The sequence below is a fragment of the Numida meleagris genome, chromosome 23 (assembly GCF_002078875.1).
Source record: "Numida meleagris isolate 19003 breed g44 Domestic line chromosome 23, NumMel1.0, whole genome shotgun sequence".
Lineage (NCBI taxonomy): Eukaryota > Metazoa > Chordata > Aves > Galliformes > Numididae > Numida > Numida meleagris.
The window spans coordinates 4,705,588-4,728,361 of NC_034431.1; the positions used below are offsets into that span (position 1 = coordinate 4,705,588).

The following is a 22,774-nucleotide window of genomic DNA, read 5'->3' on the forward strand; positions in this document are numbered from 1 at the left end:
GGGAGAAGCCAAACCCCCACATACAGCTCGCAGCCAGCTCTGCAACCTTAGTGCCTTCTGTTTTCTTAAGGAGATATCAGCTGTTCCCCCCACGTGAAAGCATGAGCTAGAAACATATTCCAGCATTTTCAGGACCAGATGCCTGAAGCAGAAGCACTGTGCAGAAAGCAGCGCTTCGCCCCATCCCTCCTCTCCTCTTTAAAATGCTGAGGGTCCCCCCAGGTAGCAGCCAGGGAACGCTCCAAGATGGCAAAAACGAGGACGGCCAGGAGCGTCAGCTTGGAGAGAAAACCGAGAACAACGAGCACTTTTACTGGGGCTCTTTGAGCAAGGTCTGCGGCCACAAACCTCCCATTTTTCCAAACAAGCTCCCGAGGAGGAGAAACAAAATCCTGATTATCAGCGTTTCATAAGCGTGATATCTGAAAATATTTTTCCTACGGCGAAAAAAAAAGAGGCGCGTGCGGCGCGGGAGAGAAAGGCGCATTGTTGGTGCAGGGCAGCGGCCGTGACTGACAGCAGGAATGAATGGGAACGCGAATGCTTGGAACGAGTCCACCAGAAAGTCCATCTGATAGAGAAACCCTCCGAAGTAAAACATACTTTTTTTGGGTAGGGCTATCAAATCCGGAGGTGTCGGAATGGCTCGGACGAACCAACCCCCGGGGGAGCCGTCAGTGCTGCGTGGCACACGGTGGTCTCTGTATCTCATTCATAATGTTTGATTTGGCCCCGGTTCCAAAACCACAAAAACATCTGTACAGAAGGAAGCGAGCGATTCAGTGAAATCACTCTGGAAACTTTCAGCATATTTCGAGTAATCTCACGGAGGAACAATGCGGGCAGATGTCACTCACTGGAAGAACACTGCGGTCAGCGGCTCACGCCAGGGCCGTGCGCTTGGGGATGGGGAGAGCGAAGAGGGGGACAAGAACAAGCCGGTGGTTCTTCCTTTTTTCCCCCTTTTTTTTGGTGAAACGGGGGGAACCTCCTCGGCGCGTCCTGGCATCCGTTCTACCCCTGCTGCGCCAACACCGACAGCATCGCCTCCAGCTCTCCGAGAGCTGCTGCGTCATGAGTTTTACTTAGCTGAAAAGATGTTCCGCTTAAAAATAAACAGATATCTTCCCCGTTCGCCAAGAGATGACAGAGCTCTCCACAGCCAAGAGCACGCGGTGTGCTCCGCCGGGACGGCACCGCTGCCCTTGTGCTCCGTGACCTCTCGGAAGAGGCTTTCTCACCATTAATTAATTTATGAACGGTTTCACCCCCCTCCCCAACATGCACAACAGGTTCCATGCAAATTCTGGAGCTTTTAAATTATACTGTTAATGAAAGCAAATAAAGGCAGTTAAAAGGCAATTTGCTCAATTGGTGTTAATATTTAAGCACAGCATGTGTAAAAACGAGACGGCGGAATTCAGTTTTTCCTACAGAAAACTTTTAGTCCCGGTTTTCCTTCAGGAAGGATGAAATGCACCCGGAGCGCTCCGTACGCCGTGCGCTTTGCTTTCACAGCCCCTCAGCATCAGGTAATGAGGCTTTTTATTAAGTAAATTTTTCACATTAGCCTCATCCGTTCCTATCGCAGCGAAATTCCGATCTATAAAACGAAATCAGCTCAATCACGGCGAGATTAGATCCTACGTCCTGGGGGCAGAGGGAACAGCATGCTGCCTCCCCCCGCACCCAGCCCCAGCGCGGGGACTTGGGTTATTAAAAGCCTCCCCGTCACCACCTGGCACGCTCGGTTCTCCCTGCACCAGGTTTGGCAAGGATGCCTCCCAGCCAGACAGAATTTCCCCAAGCCCTCTGCCCCCGGTAACAGCCCCCAGTCCCAGCGCTCTGCCCTTTCCCTGATGGGGTCTTGGGGTGCCCTCACGCCGTGCTTTGCTCCCCACGCAGCACACATCCCACAGCACATTCTATCCTCCAGTCCCATCTCTGCAAAGGAAACCAGACAGTGCCAACACTTGCCCTTGCCACGCAGCCACTGCGAAACACGCAAGGCAGAGCGCTATACGTTTCGCTCCTAGCCATGATTAAAGTGTTGGCACGAAGCCCTGAGCTCCGTCATTTTTACGCCTTTACCTCCTCTCTACTCCCCAGTAGCTGCACCTATGGACAGCATCCGACCGGTGCCCGCCGTGTGCTGCCCCAAGGGCACTGGAGGGGTGGGCGGACGTCCCACCTGTGAGCAGCTCTGCAGGTAACCAACGGGCCCCACGCCTGCTCCGTGCAGGGCAGAGCGATGCCAAAACCTCGGCATTGCCCCGAGCTGGGAAACGAGAAAACGCTGCCGGCGGCTTTAAGGGAAACCGCGAGGTGATCCAGCACGAAAACAACGTGCAAAACCCACAATCCTTCTGATTTCCTTTTGTGAAACACCACGAGAGCAGGGAAAGCAGAGGGGTTGGTGTTGTGCAACACAAAGGCGAGCAGCGAACAAAAATGCTCAAGTTTCTGGAGCGCAGCAATAAACAACAAAGTGCGGCGAGCATTTGCCTATTAATTAAGCCCGACTCCTGGAAACACCCCGCTCTCGAGTTATGACGCTTTCGCATAAATTCACTTTCAAAACAGGCGCTGCCAGTGAATAAGAACTTGATTTCTAATGGTTGGAAATATTTTGTACACTCTGCTGCTCCCTCTGTACCCCTTTGTCGGGGCCAAGGTCTCCGAGCTAAAGCGTGTACCAAAAGACCATCTGTAGCTACCGTCTTTACAGAGAAGTTTAAATAGAAGGATGAATGAGCACAGGAATTAATGAATGATAAAGCCGTATGGTCTCAGTCAGCCTCCTACGCTTGTATGTGGTATTCAAACCCTCCCAGCCTTCTGCCACAAAGAGAGGTTTCTAAGCTACAAAAAAAAAAAAAAAGGGAAGGAAAAAAAAAAAAAAAAGGAGGGGGTTATGTGTGCGTGCGGATTCTTAAAAACAAAACCAGCAACTTGCTCCAAAGTTCCCACAAGATTTTCCCTGCCTGGATTTGTGGAAAAAAAAAAAAAAAAAAAAAAAAAAAAAAAAGCTCGTGTTAATCCAAAGAGGAGAAAAAAATGGGTGTTGCATAAAATAAAAAAAAAAAAACAACGCCCTTGGATATCAAGAGGAGCCCAAAACGCAGGGCTTATCAGTGCTCCTGCACCACGTGGATGTAGCAGCCCCGGGGGAGGCTGGGCAGGCTGCAGGCTCCACTTTGGGCAGATTTCTCCTCGTGTAAGGAAACCAGGTGGTCAGAAGAGAAACTGGAATTATTCAGGAAGCAAAAATTCTCAAGCACGCGATGCGGGCACGTCTCCTCGAGCAAGCCTCCCCACAAAGTCTCTGTGCTAAAGAAGAGCCTTTTGGATAAAGAGGTCTTCAGGCAGCAGTGCTAATTCATGGACTTGAGGCCCCACTTTAATCATCTCGGAAGGCCAATGTGGAACTCATTAAGCATCTGACCCGGCTCCTCGGAGCACAAGATGTTGCCAAGTGTCAGCTGCAAGTGGGGAACCACCATCAGGTCCGGCTCCGAGGGACCCAAGGCTGTCCATAAAGCAGAGTGCCTGGACATGCTGTTTAAATCCAGGCTTTGCTTGGACACGTACCCACACAACAGCAGGAACAGCACCCAAGGAAGCAGTGCAATGTCTGAAAGGTTCTGCATTGGTTGTGGTTCAGCAGGATGCACGGATGGAGCTGCCCTCCCCATCGCCTGCCCTCCGTGCTCCCCCTCTCCCCCCTGCCCCCAGCCCATTTGGTACACATTAAACATGTCCATTAAAAGCTAACAAACCTTAAAAGGCCCTAATGGGTATTTTAAGTGAGGGGTCGTGGCAAGGGTGTGCTCAGGAGCGCATCCATTATGAAGCAGCTCCATAAAAAAATATATATATAATAATAATAATAAAAGAGACACTGTGAGCATGGAGCAGAGGGACGCAGGCCGAGATTTCCTCCAGGAGCTCCATGGTGGATGGTGACTCAGGGCTGGAGGTTGCATTTGCTCTCTTCTAGGAATGGCAACAATGTCAGGCCGAGAGTTCCCTTCCTCACCACAAGAGCTTGGAAGGATGCTCTCAAAGTGAGGGCTGCTCCCCAGGGGGACACTGATGGACTGCAACCCATGCACTTGTCCTCCCGTGTGCCCAGCACAGGGCAAAGCAGCGCCAGCATCGCAAAAACTGGTGCCGGGGTGCAAGGACTGCGTTAGGGTTTCTCATCCTGCTTTCCTATCCCTCTTCCCCTCTACCCTGAGATCTTTTGTAAGCGATGCAAAAGCACTTGCTCTGGCGCTCGGGCCGCAGAAGAAAAGATGATATGGCTCATTATGCTGTTTGCGGGAGATTAAAAGGTGACATTCAGGGAAAGACAAAGAACCAGATGGAATCACCTACTGTTTGCTAAAGGGGAGCTCCTGCCAGTCCAGAAATATTAACAAGGTAAACTGAGGATCAAAAGCTCACCATCTCTCCAGTTCCTATTCAAGATCCCCTTTTGTTCCAGGGGCTATTGGGGGGATCGCTCCTTTCTAAAATAATCTGCTGCTGCAAAGGTTAACACGTACACGTAAAAAGCCCGGCGCAATATCAGAATGCTACTTTTATTTTAAAAGCCATCATGTGTAAAGCATTAGTGTTTTTGAAATTGCATTCTTGAGTTAATTAAATGGACAATCTTTTATACATAAAAAGTGAAAGAAAGCAATTAAAAGCTAAACGAAGAGAAACTGCCTTTTCATAGCCGCGCTAGTACTACCCCGTTCCCTTTGTATTAACTTCTCCCAAGCGCGCGTCTCAATGGTGCCACTGTCCAAACGCGCTGTTTATTGCACCCTTGGCGACAGTTTGAGCGGTGTTTGTCTTCCTTCTAAGTTTACCTACGAGATTTAACACAACAAAAAACCTTCGCTTGGGCAGCGTTTTGCAAACAAACAAGGAAGGCACGGAGCTCTGCAGCAGCTCGGGGTTGTTACTGCGGGCATTGAGCACCGCCGGGTCCCGGTGCCGTGTGTCCCCGTGGGTTGGGGACCGTCCCATGGGTGCCCGGCGCTGCCCACACGCAGCGTTGTCCTGCTCGATATGACACAGCCCATGCAAATCACCCCGTACCCATCCTATCGCCACCCGCAATAACGAGCTAGATCCATCGTGAGGCTATTGATGGCTACTCAGAAGCAACTCTGCGGTTTCTTTCCTACGGGGGAAGAGGTGGATAAAGTATCGTTTCCCCGTAATAAATGACAGGCAGCAAATTTCCATACACCGCCTCTGTTTGCCCATATTTAAGTCTGACAGTATACCCGACTGCTTTTAACTTCATCGACGCTGGCCGCGCTCCAGCTTGGGAAGGGGAAGGCGGTGGAGGAGCGTGGGGTGCACATCACATGGAGCCGACCTTCTCCTGACCAATGCTGGGAAGCAAGCGGGGAGGGAAAGGAGCGATGCTTCCAGCTTCCCTTCTGCCAAGTGCTGTATCCGAAATGGAGCACAGTAAGGAATGGCCAGCAGCCAGGAGCTCTGCTTTTCAGGATTTTTTGATCGCTATTACAGTGACGGGTTTGCTAAGGAATCTAACTCTGCATGCAGAGGACAATTGCTCGCGCTGTAAAATAACGAGTGGGCAACAATATTTAGAGAAGGAAGAGGCAGAAACCTTCCCTTCTGCAGTCTCCCTGATTGCTCACAGCGATGCTAACCAAAGACCTCATTTTTCCAAAGAGGGAGCAGCCACAAGTCAACTTCCAGGAGCACGCAGCTCCATTCCCCCTCCTCACACCCAGGCACCCATGGGAATCATACGCACTCATTTCATAGATTTCCTACAAAGAGAGACATTTACTGCTAGCAATGGTGGGAAAACCAGCAGTCACTATCTTTACTGCAGTAAAAACCTGACCTTCAGTTTTAGGAAGGAGGTAAAGTTCACTATTGATTAGACCCACCGTAAGCTGTTTATAATTACTATTATCTCTGACTTAATCTTGTAAGAGGTCAACAGTTTTACAAAAATCTTGCAAGTCGTGCCTTTTACCTCCCAACTTCATATCTGGGTCAAAAGGTCAATTACTTCAGCTTGCAAACTTTAGATTAAAAAAAAAAAAAAAAGTGAGTCATGCAGCCAGATTTCCCCTTAAATTCCTGCGTTGTTTTTGTTTCCCTCTGCACTTCTGGCTTTTCAAATGAATGCACCAATGAGAGCGGGGGCCCTGATTTCATCCCACCACTGCTGCGATGGATGAGCAGGGGTATTCCTCATGGAGATGTCTGTGTTGGCCATTCCTCTCCCTCCAGAGATGATTTCTCACCTGGAAGGAGCCTTGCAAGAAGAATCTGGTGACGTGCAGCATCCCTCCTCAGGGCTTATGGCCGGTCCCACCTGCTGGCTCCCATCATGCATGGGAGATGCTTGGGACCTCCGAAGTGAACGCAAGGAGCTTCCTGCACTCCCACAGCACTGATTCCAGCCAGGAAACCTGGTAAAGGCTGAGCCTCGGCTGGATCGAAGGGGCTCATGGCACGAGGCTGTCCTGCACCAGGATCTGGGGACAGATCCTCTGTGCTGCTTCCCTGCATCTCTAAACATCAGCATCTCCCACGGAGCACCACGCAGCCACCTCCCTTCCCAGCCACGTTACGGGAGCATTCAAAACCAGGGGCAGGGAACAAGGAGAAGCCCTGGAGACGACGGAGGCCGCGTCCCAACCCCTCATCCCACACAATCCAACACCATCACTCACGTTATTTTACTGCTCGCCTCTCCCCCGCGACGGGAGGCGGCGGGCGGCTGTCAGACAGCCCTGTTCCGCGCGTGTAACACCACACCGAGGGAGCAAAAATCAATAGCTGCTGTTGCACCTTCTCCTGTAAGATCATGACTCTGTTTCAGGAGGATACGAGCCTCCGAAGCGCAGCCTTGGCAAACAGAACATTGCTCAACTGTTCTGCAGGCAGGTGTCATAAACAAGCAGGCACATGGCAAACATATTGATTTCCCGGACCTTATCGCGCAGCAACCAGTGCTCAGTTACCAGGCTACTTTAATATGTAATTTACTGCGAGAAGGGAGAGCGAGACTGAGGGTGTCTGAAATATTTACTGTAGAATCGACGGGAAGGTTGAACGCGTGCGGGCTGCGGGCAAATGGAGGCGAGGTGCACGCCGCGGCCGTCAGTGTTCCCAACTCTCCAAAAAGCCCCTCTCCACCGCCACGAACTGTTTACACAGATGCTATTAATCTTCTTCTGCAACTGTTTACGCTATGAAAATATAGTCTCAGCTGCCCGGGCTCTCCATCTCCTTCATTTAAATTCAGGTGCTTAATTTCTGTCAAAACAGAACCCACCGAAATTACCGCCGCCCGTTTCTCGCGCTTGCCTTGCGATGCCGCAGCCCACCCAACAAAGCAGGAGGAGACCACAAGAAGGGGGAAGGTGCCGGATTTGGATGCCCTTTCTGAGCTGTTCCAGCCTACCTGGGAACAGCCATGAAAGCAAAGACTGAAAGCGCCCATGTACAGATGCTGCAGCGCTCGGCCCCACCTGTCCCTGCCTTCTTACGCTGCTCCATCAGACGGGCACTCGTCATCACCACCGTACCCTGACCTGGAGGAGCTGCTCTGCTGCGGTGTCACAACCATCACCACCTGCACCGCGTTAACCCGGACTGAAAAAACACCGTCACCCATCAGGTTCTGAAAGTAAAGCTCTCCAGTGCTGCCGAGCAAACAGCTGAACATAACGTAACGTGGCACGCAACAAATGCACCCCTCCCTTTCAGAGGAGCTCATGGAATCCAGCATCAGGCACAAGAGATCGTTACGGATGTGTGGGTACAGTAAAATGAAGAAGAATTAGCATGTTCTAGCAGAGCGAGGCCCTTAGTGGAAACAACCCTGCTAAAAAACTTGACCATACCTAGCACGCATTATTACACACGGATGGGCAAATGCACACGGGACAGCCCCCACCACGTGCACTGGGCTTTGGGTAGGACCCACAGACAGCACCAACTGGTATCTCAGCGTGGGAACAAGGTCAGCGCCTTCAACAGGACAGCACTACTACAACTACAACTACTACTTGCTACAACAAGAGCGGGCTGCTAGAGGATTGCACCTGGAGACAGTTCCTTTCAGTTAAATAAAAACACAACCGCCTACACATAGTTATGTAGGAAAGCCAGCAGGGCTGCCCCCCAGCCCGCGGAGCTGCAGCAGGAGGAGGGATGCTTTCCTCCATGTACCGACACTTGGGCAGTTCCGTATTGAAGAGCGATTTGCAAACGCAGCACTGGTGGATCCTTTGGTTGCACCTATTAGACGGTTGCATTTTCATAGCCCAAACTTTTAGCAAATCCTTTTTATACAGTGTCTTTAAGTAGATCTTTTGGAATTTACAAGATAAATACTGCTAATTTGATTCTTATCTTCTTCAAATCCAATTCTAAGCCAATTCTGTGTAAAGGACACTAATTATAGCCTGCAGGGAAAGAAAAGGTAACCTATCAGTGAGAATACACTTGAAACATTTAAAAGGGTATGGGACATTGAAAAGTTAAATAGATTTCAAAGCTGCTCTTGCTAGAGCAATAATTTGTTATGTGAGAATTCTTCTCCGATTTCTCTCCCTCGTATGGGATTTTTTTGTGATCATCTCAGCGCTGCACTGAAAATAACTGCAGTCGGTTTTGCATCTAGTTTGGGAGCACTTTGTTTGCAGATCTTAAGACAGTCCCATCTTTCTGAGAGCAAAGCCTCGTACGGATAACAATAAGAACCATCAAATCTTTATGCAAAGACAGACGCATTAATTTTCACCCCTCTTGGCACTCTTCAGAAGAACAGTCTCAAATGAGGGACCATTTTGCTTTAAAGAAAAATATTTTTCAGAGCTATTGCCCTAGCAAAACGTGCAGCATTTCAGACAAATGTTTACAGTGCGCCAGTTAGAAAACTGCTACCATGCAATTGCAAGGTAATGTTTTACTCTGGTTGCTCTGCAATGAGCAGCCCGGTACAATGCAAACAGACATCTTCAACTGGCCCAAGGAGGAATGCTTTGTGGTTACAACACTGTGGTTAAAACCCCATGCTCCCCTGCAGACGTTTTTTCGTGACGGCATTATGTTTGCCCCCACAGCAGAACATTTTCAAAAGCACAGGGCACCCCCAGGAAGAACATCCCAAGTGCTGGGATGAAGAGGCTTCCAAGAAACATGGAGATGTGGCACACGTGGTTAGGGGACATGGTGGCGATGGGCTGGCGGTTGGTCTCGATGATCTTAGAGGTTTGTTCCAATCTTAATGATTCTGTGATGGAAAGGTCTGAGCTGATGCAGACAATAGGGTTGTGCTCAGGGAGCTGAGCAGCTCTGCTCCTCCTGGAGCACCCGGCCATGGAGCACAGTGGGAGAGCTCATCAGCAACCTCTGCACAATGTTATTTGGCTGTTACAGCACCTATAAAATAATAAAACCCTGCTCCACAGCGCGGGTCCAGGATGTGGAATATGTTGCAGGAGGAAATAAAGGGAATGGGCAGCCCAAGCAGCACGGCGCTGGGCGGTGCTGTGGCCCTAACTTCAGCCCTGCAGGTGCTCGGTGACTGCACCCAGAGGTGGCAGCTCACAAGACCGCACAAGGTCTTATCCTGAGCTTCACAGAATCATTAGGGCTGGAAAAGACCTCTAAGGTCACCAAGTCCAACCCCAACCCATCGCACCGTGCCCAGTGACCACATCCCTCAGTGCCACATCTCCATGGTTCTTGAACACTTCCAGGGATGGCGACAGCCCTACATCCCTGGGCAGCCCGTGCCAGTGCCCGACCACTCTTTGGAGAAGAAATTGTTCCTAACATCCAACGCGAACATCCCCTGGTGCAATGTGAGGCCATCACCTCCCATCCTATCACTGAATGCCCAAACGCTCATTGTCCAATTCCTACTTTGTTCACAGCTTTGGAAGGCTGCAGGTAGGGATGTTCTTAGTCTGACGCTGCAGCATTTCCAGTGAGCCATGGCTGGTGCATGGCCCACCCCAGTGGAACCCTGCAGCCGTTCCTGCAGCTCACAAAGCAGGCTTTTCTTTTTTTCTTTTTTTTTCCCCCAAAATCATGTATGCAAACATTTCCTATTTCTCTGCTTCCATGATTCGGTAATTCAAGCTTAAGCAATAAGAAGTGCAGTAATCCACATATTTGTGTGAAATAATAGTAAATTCACGCCTTCAATGACTTTGGAGTGCTACGCTATTAGGATATTTTCCTTTTCTCCCATTGAAGGCAAAATACAGTTATTTCAAAACGGCGAAAGAATCAGCTCATTAGTTAATAACGAGGAAAATAAATCCTACCAAGGGAGAGCGCAGTGGCTGGAGAATAATGCAAGAACAGAGTCGACATGCGGAAAGAAGGAAAAACCAACCCACATGCAACACGTTGCTTGCTGCCTTGAAAATATCTGAATTCAACAGGAGGGCAGGGGGGGAAACGGGAGCAGTTCAGGCCTTTGGTTTGGTTCTTTTCAATACAGCTCCATCACAACGTAACAGGCGCCTTCCAAAGGCAAATTTATTTAGATGGCGAGGAGATGCCAGCCGCAGCCTGGATTTATCACAGCACTAATGGATGGAAAAGCAGCCAAAAAAGACAACACCGTGCCAATGGCTCATCAATAAGAGAACCCAAGCCCCCCGGCACTGAACATCGCATCCTTCTCTGCTCGCTCCCGGTTTCATGCAGGGGACCGGACCCCGAGCACCGAAGATGCAAAACAACCCCAAAGCCCAACACTCACAGCCAGAACACACGACAAATTTCAGCAAACCAGACCAGTAAGCACAGCATGCTGAACCCGTGAGACCTGTGCCACAAACGGTGCTGTGTGGGGCCTTTTTTTTTGTTTTCTTGCTTTGTAATTCTGGCAGGAAGAAAGTCTCCATTACTCGCTTTAGGTCAGTGATTCTTATCAGTCCCCACCAACTGCATTTGTGGGTAGCACCGAACATCCAAGCGAACAAAGGGGGGTGGGAGGGAGGAGAGAAAAACAAACTGCGTTCGCCTCTTGTCCTTGGCCTGCACTACCTGACCATTGTCACGAGGCGAGCAAACAGGCTGCGGTGCATTCATACCTGCGGCTGCACAATGAGGCATTGTGCACGCTTTTTATGACCCCCTCCCAGACACACGTATCACTATCGGGAAGCCGGCCACGCACGGCAGTGCCGTTCACTTAGCAACAAAGGTGCTAATTAGGGAGCTGCTTTCCACCTCGAGTGGGTGGAGGATGCTGCCCGCGGCGGGGCTGGATGAGGATGCTGGTACCGGGATGCTGATACTGGGATGGGGATGCTGATACCCCCACCCTGACCATGCACTGCACCCAGCACTCTGAGCTGCCCAGCTCTGCTCTTCAGACTCCCCCTGTCACGCTTTCCTCTTTTGCTGTCTTCTCCTGATTTTGCTGGATGAATCCCTCCTGGAACCACGAGGTCCCTGCAGCCCCCTCCCCACGCACGTCCCAGCACCTGCTCCAGGGCAGCCCGCCTCAGCTCCCACCCCACTAAATAATGCATTGGCCAGCCCTAATTAACGCAAGGGAAGGATGATATACATTTCTTCGTTGCTTTAAGTTACATTCGGTTAGACACTGAGGGAAGAGCTGCCTCTAGCTAAAGGGTCAGATAAGCCAGAAATCAATACCAGCGACTGCCTCTGCATCCTTAAATCCCACACCCCATGCTGCCAGCGTGGTGCTGGGGAGCCAAGGGTGCCCAGCTTCCCATGGGGGCCTCCACCCCCAAAATGCACAAAAAAAAACCTTAAAACCAGTGAAAACCTGCCTGTCACCCAAGTGAATCAAAACACCTGAGGACAGCAAGGTGAAATAAGAGCGTGCCCTCCATCCTTGCCCTGCAGGAAGAGACAAAGACCCAAAGCCCCCCAAAACAGGCTCCTGCTTAAAAATAACAGTGAGTTATCACTTTTTTCTCCCAGTGGGAAAGGCTTGGGGTTAAAATTTTCCCAAAAGAGATCCCTTTGGGAGGGAGTGGGGCTCCTGCCGACCGACACACAGCCGAGAGATGGCCACAGGTGGACATGGCCGAAGATGCTCCGCACACCGAAAGCCCCCAGCAGCCACGTGGCCCCTCTCCTTCACAGAAGCGCTCTGTCACCACTTTGGATATTTTCTTAGAAAAAGGAGGAAGGAAGAAAGAAAAGAGGAAGTCACCCTGTTACTGGTAAAAAAAAAATATAAATAAATATATAATTTAAAAAAAAAAAAAAAACATAAAGAAACAGAGCGCCAAATAGGAAAGTAAAGAGGGGTTTGGTTCTGAGCGCTTCATCTTTTCGCAGAAAGAGGCCCCGGGGCCGGAGGATGCGCTCCGTGCCCGCTGCCCACACCCCAGAGCGGGGCTGGTGAGCACAGCCCGGCCCCAGCGCTGCGCCCGCTGCACGGGTGCTCCCACGCATGGCCCTGGTGCTGCACGGTGCTCAGCGACCGCAGCCCGTGCCCAGCCCGAGATAAGGCGCCCGGCCCCGCTGTGAGCTGCAGCTCGGCCTCACAGAGCCCTCCCAGAGGTGGGGGCTTGCGGCATGACTTCGCTTCAAGGCGCAGTCTGAGTGTCACCTTCTGATGCTGATGGCGGATACTGAAAGCGGGGCGATAGTGAAAGCGAGAGGGGAGCGCGAGGTTTGCAGGGCAAGAACTGCCGCCAGGGATCACAGAATCACAGAATCATTCAGGTTGGAAAAGACCTCTCACATCCCCAAGCCCATCCCAGCCCATCCCACCGTGCCCACTGATCACGTCCCCCAGTGCCACAACCCCACGGTTCTGCAGCACCTCCAGGGATGGTGACCCCTCCACCTCTCTGGACAGCCTGCGCCAACGACTGCTCTTTCGGAGAAGAAATGCTCCACAACATCCAACCTGAGCCTCCCCTGGCACAACTTAAGGCCATCACCTCCCAGCTTTGTATTCCCATTAAGATAGCACCCATGAAGATAGCAGCGGCGGCACAGGGCTCACGTTCACCCTGATCTAAGGCAGCCATGGAGAGCACGGGAGAGCTCCCAGCTCTACCACCTTCCACGCCACACAGTGTCCCAGCAAACCCATGAGAACCTCAGACCTGCTAACCGAAAAACCAGCGGGATGCAGTGAAATCTGGAAACCCCTTAGCTGTTCTGAAAGCCTTTGCTCTCCCGTGCGTGCACTTCCAAGAAGCCCAGGTAGGTTTTGTTGCATCTGTTTTAACGTGTATTACGTGCTGTGGTTAAATCTAATTTCTTAGATTCACGGTATTCATGGGTTTACCCTGTACACTCCAAAATTAGTACAACCTGCCTTTAAATACCATAATAAAAAACACATAGTAAGCACTTTGCCTTTATTTATGTCATCAATGGTTTCAAGGAGGATGAATCACACTTCCTCCTTAACACTCCTTTCTAATATCATTTCCTATAAATAATGCACAGAGGAAAGAACGAGGGACGGTGACAGAGGGCAAAGTGCACCGAGCCCACTGCCAGCACGCTGTGCCCAGACTTGGTGGCATGAAATCACTTGGAACAGCAGCAGTGGACCCGCAATGAGAGCGCATGTGTCGTACAATATGTCAGCACAAACCTTAAAATGAGATTAAATGCTAAGCAATCGTTACGTCGTTTTGTGTACGTGCGTAGAAATACACAGATATATGTGTATGTGTATATATATACACATACATAGACGTGTGCATAGATATCTACACACACATAGATATATATACGTACACAGATACCCATGCAGACAAAAACCGAATTACATCGATTGCCTAAAAATGACCAGAGAAATGACTTCAAAACCAAGCACTGGCTCCAGCTTGTTTCTTCTCTTTCCGTCCTTCTTGGTAAGCAGGTAATGGAAATGCTCTGGTGTTTGGGGTTTCGGGCTTTTTTAGTTTCTTTTCGTGCTTTTTTTTTTTTTTTTTTTTTTCCACTTGTTCCATTTCTGACTGCTTTATAGGTCACCCGCAGAGGTTCCTACCATGGCACACCACCACGTCCCCTCTGCGCGCTGCTGGACCTGCACCCTGAGCCCCCCCTGCCCTGGGCACTGCGTGGGCACCCCACATTGTCCCTGTGAGCAGAGCTCGGGGTTATCAGCTCGCTGGTGCACCCAGATAACCACCACCCCTGTGCTGACACAGGTAACAGGGCCCTGAATTCAACGGGGATTTACCGCGAGCAGCTCAAGTTGCAACTGAATTATGCCCCTCTTGCTTAAATAGAGAAATATTTCCTAAATTGCATATTGCCGGCTTGTTTATTAAACAACATGCCAATAAAAACAGCGACGAGATTACGAAAGTCAATGGAAAACTAAACTAGCACAGTGGGGCACGTATCCAGCCGTAATCTACTTAAAATCAGTTAAGAACACTACAGCGAAAATGATGGAGGCGGCGCTGGCTGCCATCCAGAGCCCGACACGATCGGTCCCACCACCCCAAACAGAAGCGGGGTGCAGAGCAAAGCGCCCCAGCATCGCGCTTCCCTTGGGCTGGAAAATGGATGGAAAGAAGAAAAACATCTTTTATCCACGAACAACCGGTGCTCAAGCAGCAGCGGTTCTCCCTGCAAAGGCATCTCTGCACGCGAGCTGCGGAAGCGATCCGAAACGCCGCCAGTGCAAACTGGTGTTCCAAAATGATAACGACTGTTTCAGAATCACTGCGGTGCAAGATAAAGATGAGCTGGAGCGAATAACGAGGCGGCGCTGGTGAGTGCCCCCCAGCAGTGCTTTACCATCAGGCTCAAGGCTTAGAACAGAAACCGGTGTCACGAAGGGACGGAAAGTACTCGAGCTCGTGAGCCCAAATTCGTGGTCCCCAACCTTTCCCACTGCCTTATTTGCATTGACTCATCGCGACGATGCAGAAAGCGCTCTCTGTTCCTCGGATGACACAAATCTCTTCTGTCTTAATTTCTACTATGTGCCACGTTCTGGGAGCCCCTTGCACGGACATTTCTCAATTCCTAATCTTCAGCGTAGCCAGAGAGGAAGCAAATCTCTGGGCAGAGCAGTGTGACCTGCCACGTGTGTCCTTCAAACAAACCACCGCAGCGCTGCGCTGAACGGGGCCGTCCCACGGAGCGTGCACTCTCTTGGGCCGTGCAACCCCAAAAATACATCAGCTGCCCAAAGCCATGCAGGGGCAGCAGGACAGTGCTGGGCTCTGTTGCAAAGGAAAAGGTTGGAGGAGAGAGGACAGACCCCAACCCAAGCATCTGGACACTGCCTCGCTGCTAAGGTGATGCCAAACGAAGAATTAAACCCACTATAAAGCACTTAGCTGCCTAACACCAGGCCGGGGAGAAAAAAAAAAAAATTGCAAGAAGAATGACACAATCCAGGGCTGCCCAGAAAGAAAGAATGAATGGAATAGGCTAATTTACACAGGAAGTGAGCACTTACCAGACCCTTCATCCTAACACACAAAACCCTCTGCCATATCTGGAAGCAATTACACCCAGTTAACATGATCTGCCTGCCACTAAAATTAACTGCAAACAGAAATATTTTTCACTTTTGCAACAGGAGATGCCATGGCCCCGTGTTTGGCTGCCGGGAAATATTTAGTAATTACTCATTTAAAGTCTCTCTTGAAGCTGTCAAGAGGGGGGGGGGGGGGAAGTAAAAAGAAAATTCGTGCTAATTCTGAGCGAAAAAAGAAAATGCAGATCTTCTTACCACGCAGATATAGGCAGCAGTGTTAGGGAACGGGCACCATCGCGGCGCGGCACAGAAGGCTGCACAGAGACCCTGCTGCAAACCTGTGCTTCTCGCAGCATTTCCACACGTCGAAGGGAAAAAAAAAAATAAACAAAAAAAAGATTTGCTGGTGTCACCCTGAAGCAGCGCATTCCCTGCGAGAGGGTTCCTCCACGCAGCCAATAAATGCCGTTCTAACAAACAGCGCTTTGCAAATTATAACCAGAACCGAAAGCTCCGTAACGCTTGCATGCCCCTGCACAGGTGCTGCCACGCCAGCCAGGAGAGCCGCTGCCCATTGCTGGGCAAGGGGAAAAACAACGTGGTGTTTTCTGATGGAAGTCCCAGAGCTCTGCTCGCAGAGGCAGTGCCGTGCCACCAACAAGATGCGCGATAACCGACCGCGTTGCGCCGAAGCCAAGGAGAGCCGCTCCCCCTCCGCGCTCCGAGCGGTGCATGGAAATGGTTAAGTCCCCCACCGAATAAATCAAAAGTTCAAGGCTGCAACATACCACAACGTATTCCCTCTTTCCTTATGACAAGAACCAGAGAAAGCCCGAAATCCCAAGCATCCTGCGCGGGGTCTCGGCTGGCACTCACAGGTTACACGCTCGGGGTCAGCGCCGCGGACCTCGGCTGCAACATTCATTTCCTGAGCGGGGCAGGTCCCCCTGCCCATAAAGCTAATAAGAGCTTCCTCGCATGGCAGCCCCGCACTGACAGAGCTACTTGTCAGCGGCCACGCAGTGGGGGAACGCTGGTTTCCATTAGGCGGTTATGATGCCAGGTGCCACTAATAAGGCCCATCAGCGAGAAACAAGAGCTGCCAAGTTGTCTTCGAACTCTGGAAATAATCACGGGCAGAGTTTGGGGGGCTGCCTTCTTGTTATTTAGTCCTTTTTTTTAATTATTTTTTCCCCCTCCCTTTCTTTCCTTTTTTTAAAGTTTCCATTGCGGGCGACTTCGGCGGAACATAAATCGCCGAATGCTTAAAATGAAATAAAAAACAACTACTGTACCCGGCTACCAAAATTAACACTAATAACATCTCACAAAGCACTTGGGATCTGATTTATCACGTTTATTGCTTTAATGGTATACTGCATCTGTTTCTCACTGTGACATGTTGAGCAGTGCCAACGTGCCTAATGGCATTAGTATTACAATGCTCAGCTAATCCACTCGGAGACAAATGGAGGTGAGGCTGGCAAGCAAAGAGCCAAAAGCTGCAATATTTCCCTATGCAGCCACTTAAGATTTGCTTCGGCACCGCTGCTCCACGCGGACAGATCGGCTGGAGGTATCCCAGCGCCCGGTGCACGCGGTGACAAGCAGCGGCCGATGGGTCCATTCAAACACGGGGCTTTGTTAGGGACCCGCGGCTCGTTCCACTTCGCTGCACGGCATCAAGGAGCGTGGGGATCACACAGAGCAGCTCGTGCGTTTTGGGGAACCAGCAGAGCCCGAAAGGCAAAGCACCGGGCGAGGAGATCTGCTGCTCCATCTGCGCTTCAGGAGCAGAAATAGGGCAAAGGTTTGGGGTTCAAGGCGACAGGGCAAACCTACTCTTAAAATCACCCACCGGAGCACGTGTCTGAGGGATGGCAGCTCAACCGTGACACCTTCCAACCCGTGCAAAAATCAGACGTGGGAATTTGAAGAGAGGTTTCCCAAGGCATGCACTAACATAGGTTCAGGGACAGAGGAGCAGGCACCTTCCAGCCAAAACAGCACCAACAGGAGCACGCCGCAGTGCCGGTTACAATTTGCCTTAGACAACAGTGGCATAAAGCGCTTTCATTTTCCAGCTGGGCATTCTCATGTCACAGGGGGACATGTGGGCAGCACTGCACAGGGTCACCCCACAGGACCACGCCGTGGGTTTGGGTCCTCTGCCCTTCAAAGCCTTGCCCTGCAGAGCAGAAGGATGATGCACCGAAGGAGAAAGGGAGAACTGTGCCACTCACAGTCATCACCGAATCACATCTCCCCCGACAGCTCTCTCTGCTGCTTACGACATGAAAAAGTATATATATAAAACACTCATTTTATAAAGTCTAAATGTATTTAACCTCACGATGACAAATTACCCCAGATTCGGGCAGCAGCTCAGCACAGCCCTTCAGAAGCGGAGATTTTTCTTCATGCAAACAAACCGGAAGAGGGCCGCTGAACTCCAGCTTTTTGGTCCGCAATTAGAAGCGGCAATCAATACTAACATTAGATTAAGTTTGAACTTTGCTGATCCTCGAAGGAAATCTTTTATTAAAAAAAAAAAAAAAAAAGGAAAAAAGAAAAAAAATTCAAGAGTCTCCAACTCGATACGCCCTCAATTAGCCAAAATCATAAGCTTGGTCAACAAGAAAAATGGATTGCAAAGCGGCCCACAGTCATCCAAGAAGCACATGGGGCTGCTCCTGGGGGACTGGGGACCCGATGGGGACGTGCACCCCTGGGTGCCCCCGTGCCCTCTGAGCAAACGCCCAAACCACAGCCCCTCCAGGGCCCGGGGGAAGCACTGCACTTTCCCCCCCCCCCCCAAGTGCACATATTTCCCATACTAGTGAAGGCAGGAGCAACACTCAGGCGGTTTTCAGACTCTAAACACATATATTTACACGCATCTAGGCGCATGTGTGTGTAAACAAACATACACGCCATATGCATTCACTCACTCACGTAACATAAACAGACACTGTACATGGTGGGATGCTCTTGGCTCATTAAGTGCTCTCCGTGCAGAGCGCTTTGGTCTCTCCTCTCCCAGCTGGGACTCCGGCACACAAAAGCCACCGAACCGGGAGCTCAGGCAGTGCCAGCAGCACTGGAGTGCTGCATCTGCCCATCGCTCCAGCACCTCCAAAACACAGCACTGGATCAAACGGACGGGCAGACCAACACTCATCCAGCAGGAGACGGAGCCCGGGGATGGGAGCAGCGAGCATCCAGCTGCAGCCCAGAACACAGCTGGGGACAGGGCTGCTTCTCTGAGCCCAGGGCAGGGTTAAAAGCAAAACCGCACCTACAGGCGGCCAGCAGAAAGAGGTCACTCAAAGCAGCGGCTCCGCGGTGACACTGCTGTCACTCGGCACGCCCTGGGAGCAAAGCGGCAGCACGGTGCAGCTGCCACCACCTGCACAACTGCTCCAGCAGAGAGTTATAGATCCCAGCGTAGCGTGGATGCTGTTTAACAGCTCCATAAATACAATGGGATCCCACAAATCCTCTCGAAATGGTAATTTTCACCACGTATCAGAAAGCAAACACTATAAAAAAGCCACATGAAACCTTGTCTACGCACCAACTGCCCTGGATTCCGATTTTTTTTTTTTTTTCCCTCCTCCTCTTTTAAAGTTCATTCGACTGTTGCCCAACGCCTTTCGACACAGACCATCTTACAAATCAGTTTAAAAACGGCTCAAAGGATTTGGCTCGCTCTGAAAAGTTTACCAGCACGCGGTGACTGCGCGCAGCTACGGCCTGAAAGGAGGAACGCACCAAGTCGGGCGCTGCCGTAAACCATCGGTCTGGGGCTGCGTTTTTAGCGAACGCCGCTCTGCTCTGTGTTAGATCAGCCCCAAACCTCACAGCGCAGAGCAGCAGCAACCCCGGCACGAGCTCAGGGTTCTGAACCGGTTCCAGCGGTACACGCAGGGGCATCGGTCACTGCTCTGCGCTCGCGGAGAAGGGGAGATGCTGGAGAGCGTGGCAGAAGCCACGTTAAAATTCTCACTGAGCGTTCACTGCAGCTCTCCCTCGGTGACGTTCAGCCTGCATCACCCTACGGCAAGCACGGCCCGGCCGCATCCTCGTCCGAGCAAGAAGCTTTGGGCAGGCATCATCTGTCCCTCGTACGCACGCACACAAACCCCGGCTCTCCCGCTCGCAGCGCAGGGGAACAAAGCAGAACCCTGCTGCACGGGTGCACAAAGCGGGAGGACCCTCCGGGGCAGGGGGGTGGCTGGCAGTGGGCTCTGCACGTTAGCACGGCACTGCGAGCCGCGACGCACCGCCAGCTCATGGAGCTCCACGGGGCTGAACGCTGCAGCACCGGAGACGCAGCGGCCTCTGCCCCCACGGGGGTCACCCCCACGGCCACGAGCACGCGGGCTGGAGCGGCCCCTGCTAGCGGCACCCGCACCGTCCCTTGCGCGTGCACGACGTTGCGTGCATCGGGACTAATTAACTTGTTGATTCATTAATATTTGGGGATGATGCTCAGTTCGGGCACTTCGGGGACGCTGCAAGGAACTCTGGCAGCGTGGACCTGATAGCGGCTTGTATCCGATAGCAGCACGCGCCGGGAGCAGCCGGCACACAGCCCCCCAGGCACCGAGCACCGTGGTCCCCCCCCAGCGCACACCCACCCGCAGCCGCCCCCACCGGAGGTTAAACGCTGGACCCGGTGATAGGGCAATCCCAGCCTGACCTACATGTTACTTTGGGCAAAGTGCAAATATTTCATAAACCGTGCGGCTGAGCGACATCACCAAGCTGCTGTTAAACTACGGGAGCAGCAAGCCGTGCAACGCAGCAATCCCAAACGTCATCTGTGCAGTAGGACAAGAGCACGCAGCAGGTCTCTATCTCCCCTGCAGAAACAAACCCTGCAGAGCACCGGGCACTCACACCGGGGTCAGGGGCTCAGCACAGGGTGCGAGGATCTGCAGAGCACGGCATCTGTGGCACAGATCCCTAAACTCAAATGGCAGCGACCCTACGGGGCTCTGCAGACAGCAGCCAGGGAAACCAGCGGGGTTTGTGCTAGCAAGAAACACCTACAACACCTCGAGCCTCCTCTGGGCTACGCACCCCACCCAGCACTCGCTGGAAGGAAGCTTCTGGTATGGCTGCCAGCCCCGAGAAAGTTACGGCAGCTGTCCCTCCGTGCGGGGCTGGCAGTGCGCACGCTGCTCCACGTCCCGATTTTGGGCTCGCAGCGAGGATTTGACGCTAAGCCCTTAGCACACCCAGTCAGAAATCAAAACCCGCTATCAAGATCACACCCAAGCGACGCATTCACTGTGAGTGCAAAACACAACAACAAACAGAGGAAAACACCTCGGCAATAGCGAAACAAGGAACCGAAGGCGCGCGCGGGGCCGGACACGGCGAGGACTCACCGGTGCTGTTCGACGGTCTCGTTGTCCGGCAGCTCTGCCCCGCACACACTGCACTGCTCGCCCACGGCTCTGCTCTCCGTTTTCATGCCGGCTGCCAACTCCCCGAGCTTACTGAACAGCTCCCTCTGAATAAAGCCCTGGGGCAGGAGCCCCCCATAAGCGCTGAAGTCCATGGACACGGCCAGGGCTGGCTGCATGTGAAGGGTGGATGTCATGGAGGGCGGCATGCTGAGCACAGAGTCACTTTTGTGGTTGGGGAGCACGGAGTAGACGCCCAAAGGCTTCTCGCTCACAGCCGCAGACTGCTCCGGCCCCACCAGCATCCCCTGGGCAGCCTCGGGAGGCTGCTCCGCGCTCTCATCGCGGACGTAGTGCAGTTCGCGGGCACTTGTGATAACGCTACTGCGGGTCGGGGTGCCGGGGTCTTCCTTGCTCTTGTCATCAGATTTCTCCCCGCTAGAAGTGCCCGACTCCGGCGGCCGTGGGCTCTCGTGGCTGGAGGCGTCTTCCACCTGCATCACTTCGGTTTTGACTTCGCTGGGCCCGGGGTGGCGGCCGGCAGCGTGCGGCTCCTCGGGGACGTTGTGCTGCAGGGCACCCTGCAGCAGCGACTGCCCGATGCTCATCAGGCTGTCCACCGCTGCCTTGGTGGGGCTCATGGCGGAGAGGCCGAAAGACGTGGAGACCGAAGGGCTCTGCTCCACCATAGCGCCCGGCCCGCTCTGCCCAGCTGTGCTGGCGTAGCCGCTCTCCTCGCTGGAATGCTTGGAGATGAAGAGCCCCTTGATGTACCTTGATTTCCTGTCCTCCTCTTCATCGGCACCTCCATCCGTCATGGTGACTTCGGCATCGTTGTCATCAGATGCCTGGATGGTCTCCAAGATCTTCAGGCACTGCTCTTCTAGATACTCTATTTCTAGGATCTCAGCTGCATAGAGCAGGTCATCCAAGTCTTCAACCTTTGCCTGGAGGGTGGCTGTGTAAGCATACTCCAGAATCTGCTGGAAAGTCTTTGGTGAAAGGAAGTCCAGGGTGTAATGCTGACTGTTGCGGTGGAAGAGGATCTCGAACATTTTACTAGTGCAAGCTAACACTGTCCTGTGAGCGTGGAACTCCTGGCTGTCCACCATGATGACCACGTCGCACAGCGTCCCCGCCAGGCGCATCTGGTTGGCTTTGTGCAGCAGCCCCGTGGGGTGGCAGGGGTTCTGGAGCTGTATCATGCCCATCTTAGTCAAATCCATAGCGCTCCCGAGGTTCACTCATTAGGGTGCCTTGTCGTCGCTCAAATCTGGGACTAGCTTTGTGTGCCGACTATCTGCGAAAACAAAAGACAGAGGGGGGGAAGAGGAGGAAAAAAAAAAAAAAAAAAAAAAAAGAGGAGGGACGGGGGAGGAGAGAAGGAGAGGGTGGTTAGCCGGAGCTCGGCGGCGAGTCACGATGCTCTGAAAAGTTTGCGCGCTCGGCTCGGGGCCGGCGTCCGCCGCAGCGCTCCGGGGCGCAGAGAACCGCGGTCCCGCTGGCTGCTGCTCGGGAAGGAGAGCGGCAGCGGTGGGAGCGCATCGCCGCGCATCGCCCGGTGCGCGGAGCCGGCGAGCACGCCCAGTTGGGCACGGCACGGCACGGCACGGCACGGCAGGCAGCGGCGGCCGCCCCGTCCCGCCCGCGGTGCTCGGTCCCAGCGCAGCGCTCATCAGGTGCAGAGCGAGAGCCGCCGCGCCCGGCACAGCCCCGTCCCCAGAGGCACCGGAGCGCCCGCAGAGCCGCAGCCGCGCATCGCGGCGGGGGTGAGGAAGGAGGAAAGAAGGAGGAGGAGGGGAAGGAAGAGGACGGCAGCCCCGCGCCCGCCCGCCCGCTGCCCGCACTCACGGCGGCCGGCGGCTGCTCCGGCAGTTCGCACTGCCCG

General features: G+C 52.6%; 1 protein-coding gene across 3 annotated transcripts in view; it reads right to left on the bottom strand.

The window, feature by feature from the left end:
• LOC110387619 (zinc finger and BTB domain-containing protein 16-like) overlaps positions 1 to 22,774 on the bottom strand; it is a 49,287-nt gene extending 26,513 nt beyond the window's left edge. The window contains exons 1-3 of one of the 3 annotated variants that reach the window (XM_021375933.1): positions 22,738 to 22,774; positions 20,869 to 22,186; positions 15,667 to 15,812 (exon numbers count right to left, since the gene is read on the bottom strand). In XM_021375933.1, the coding sequence (XP_021231608.1) occupies positions 15,686 to 15,812; positions 20,869 to 22,112 (1,371 nt within the window). In that variant the 5' untranslated portion in view covers positions 22,113 to 22,186; positions 22,738 to 22,774 and the 3' untranslated portion in view covers positions 15,667 to 15,685. Of the gene's footprint in view, positions 1 to 15,666; positions 15,813 to 20,868; positions 22,187 to 22,737 lie in introns of those variants that run through there. The other 2 variants (XM_021375932.1, XM_021375931.1) reach the window with 2 other exon arrangements.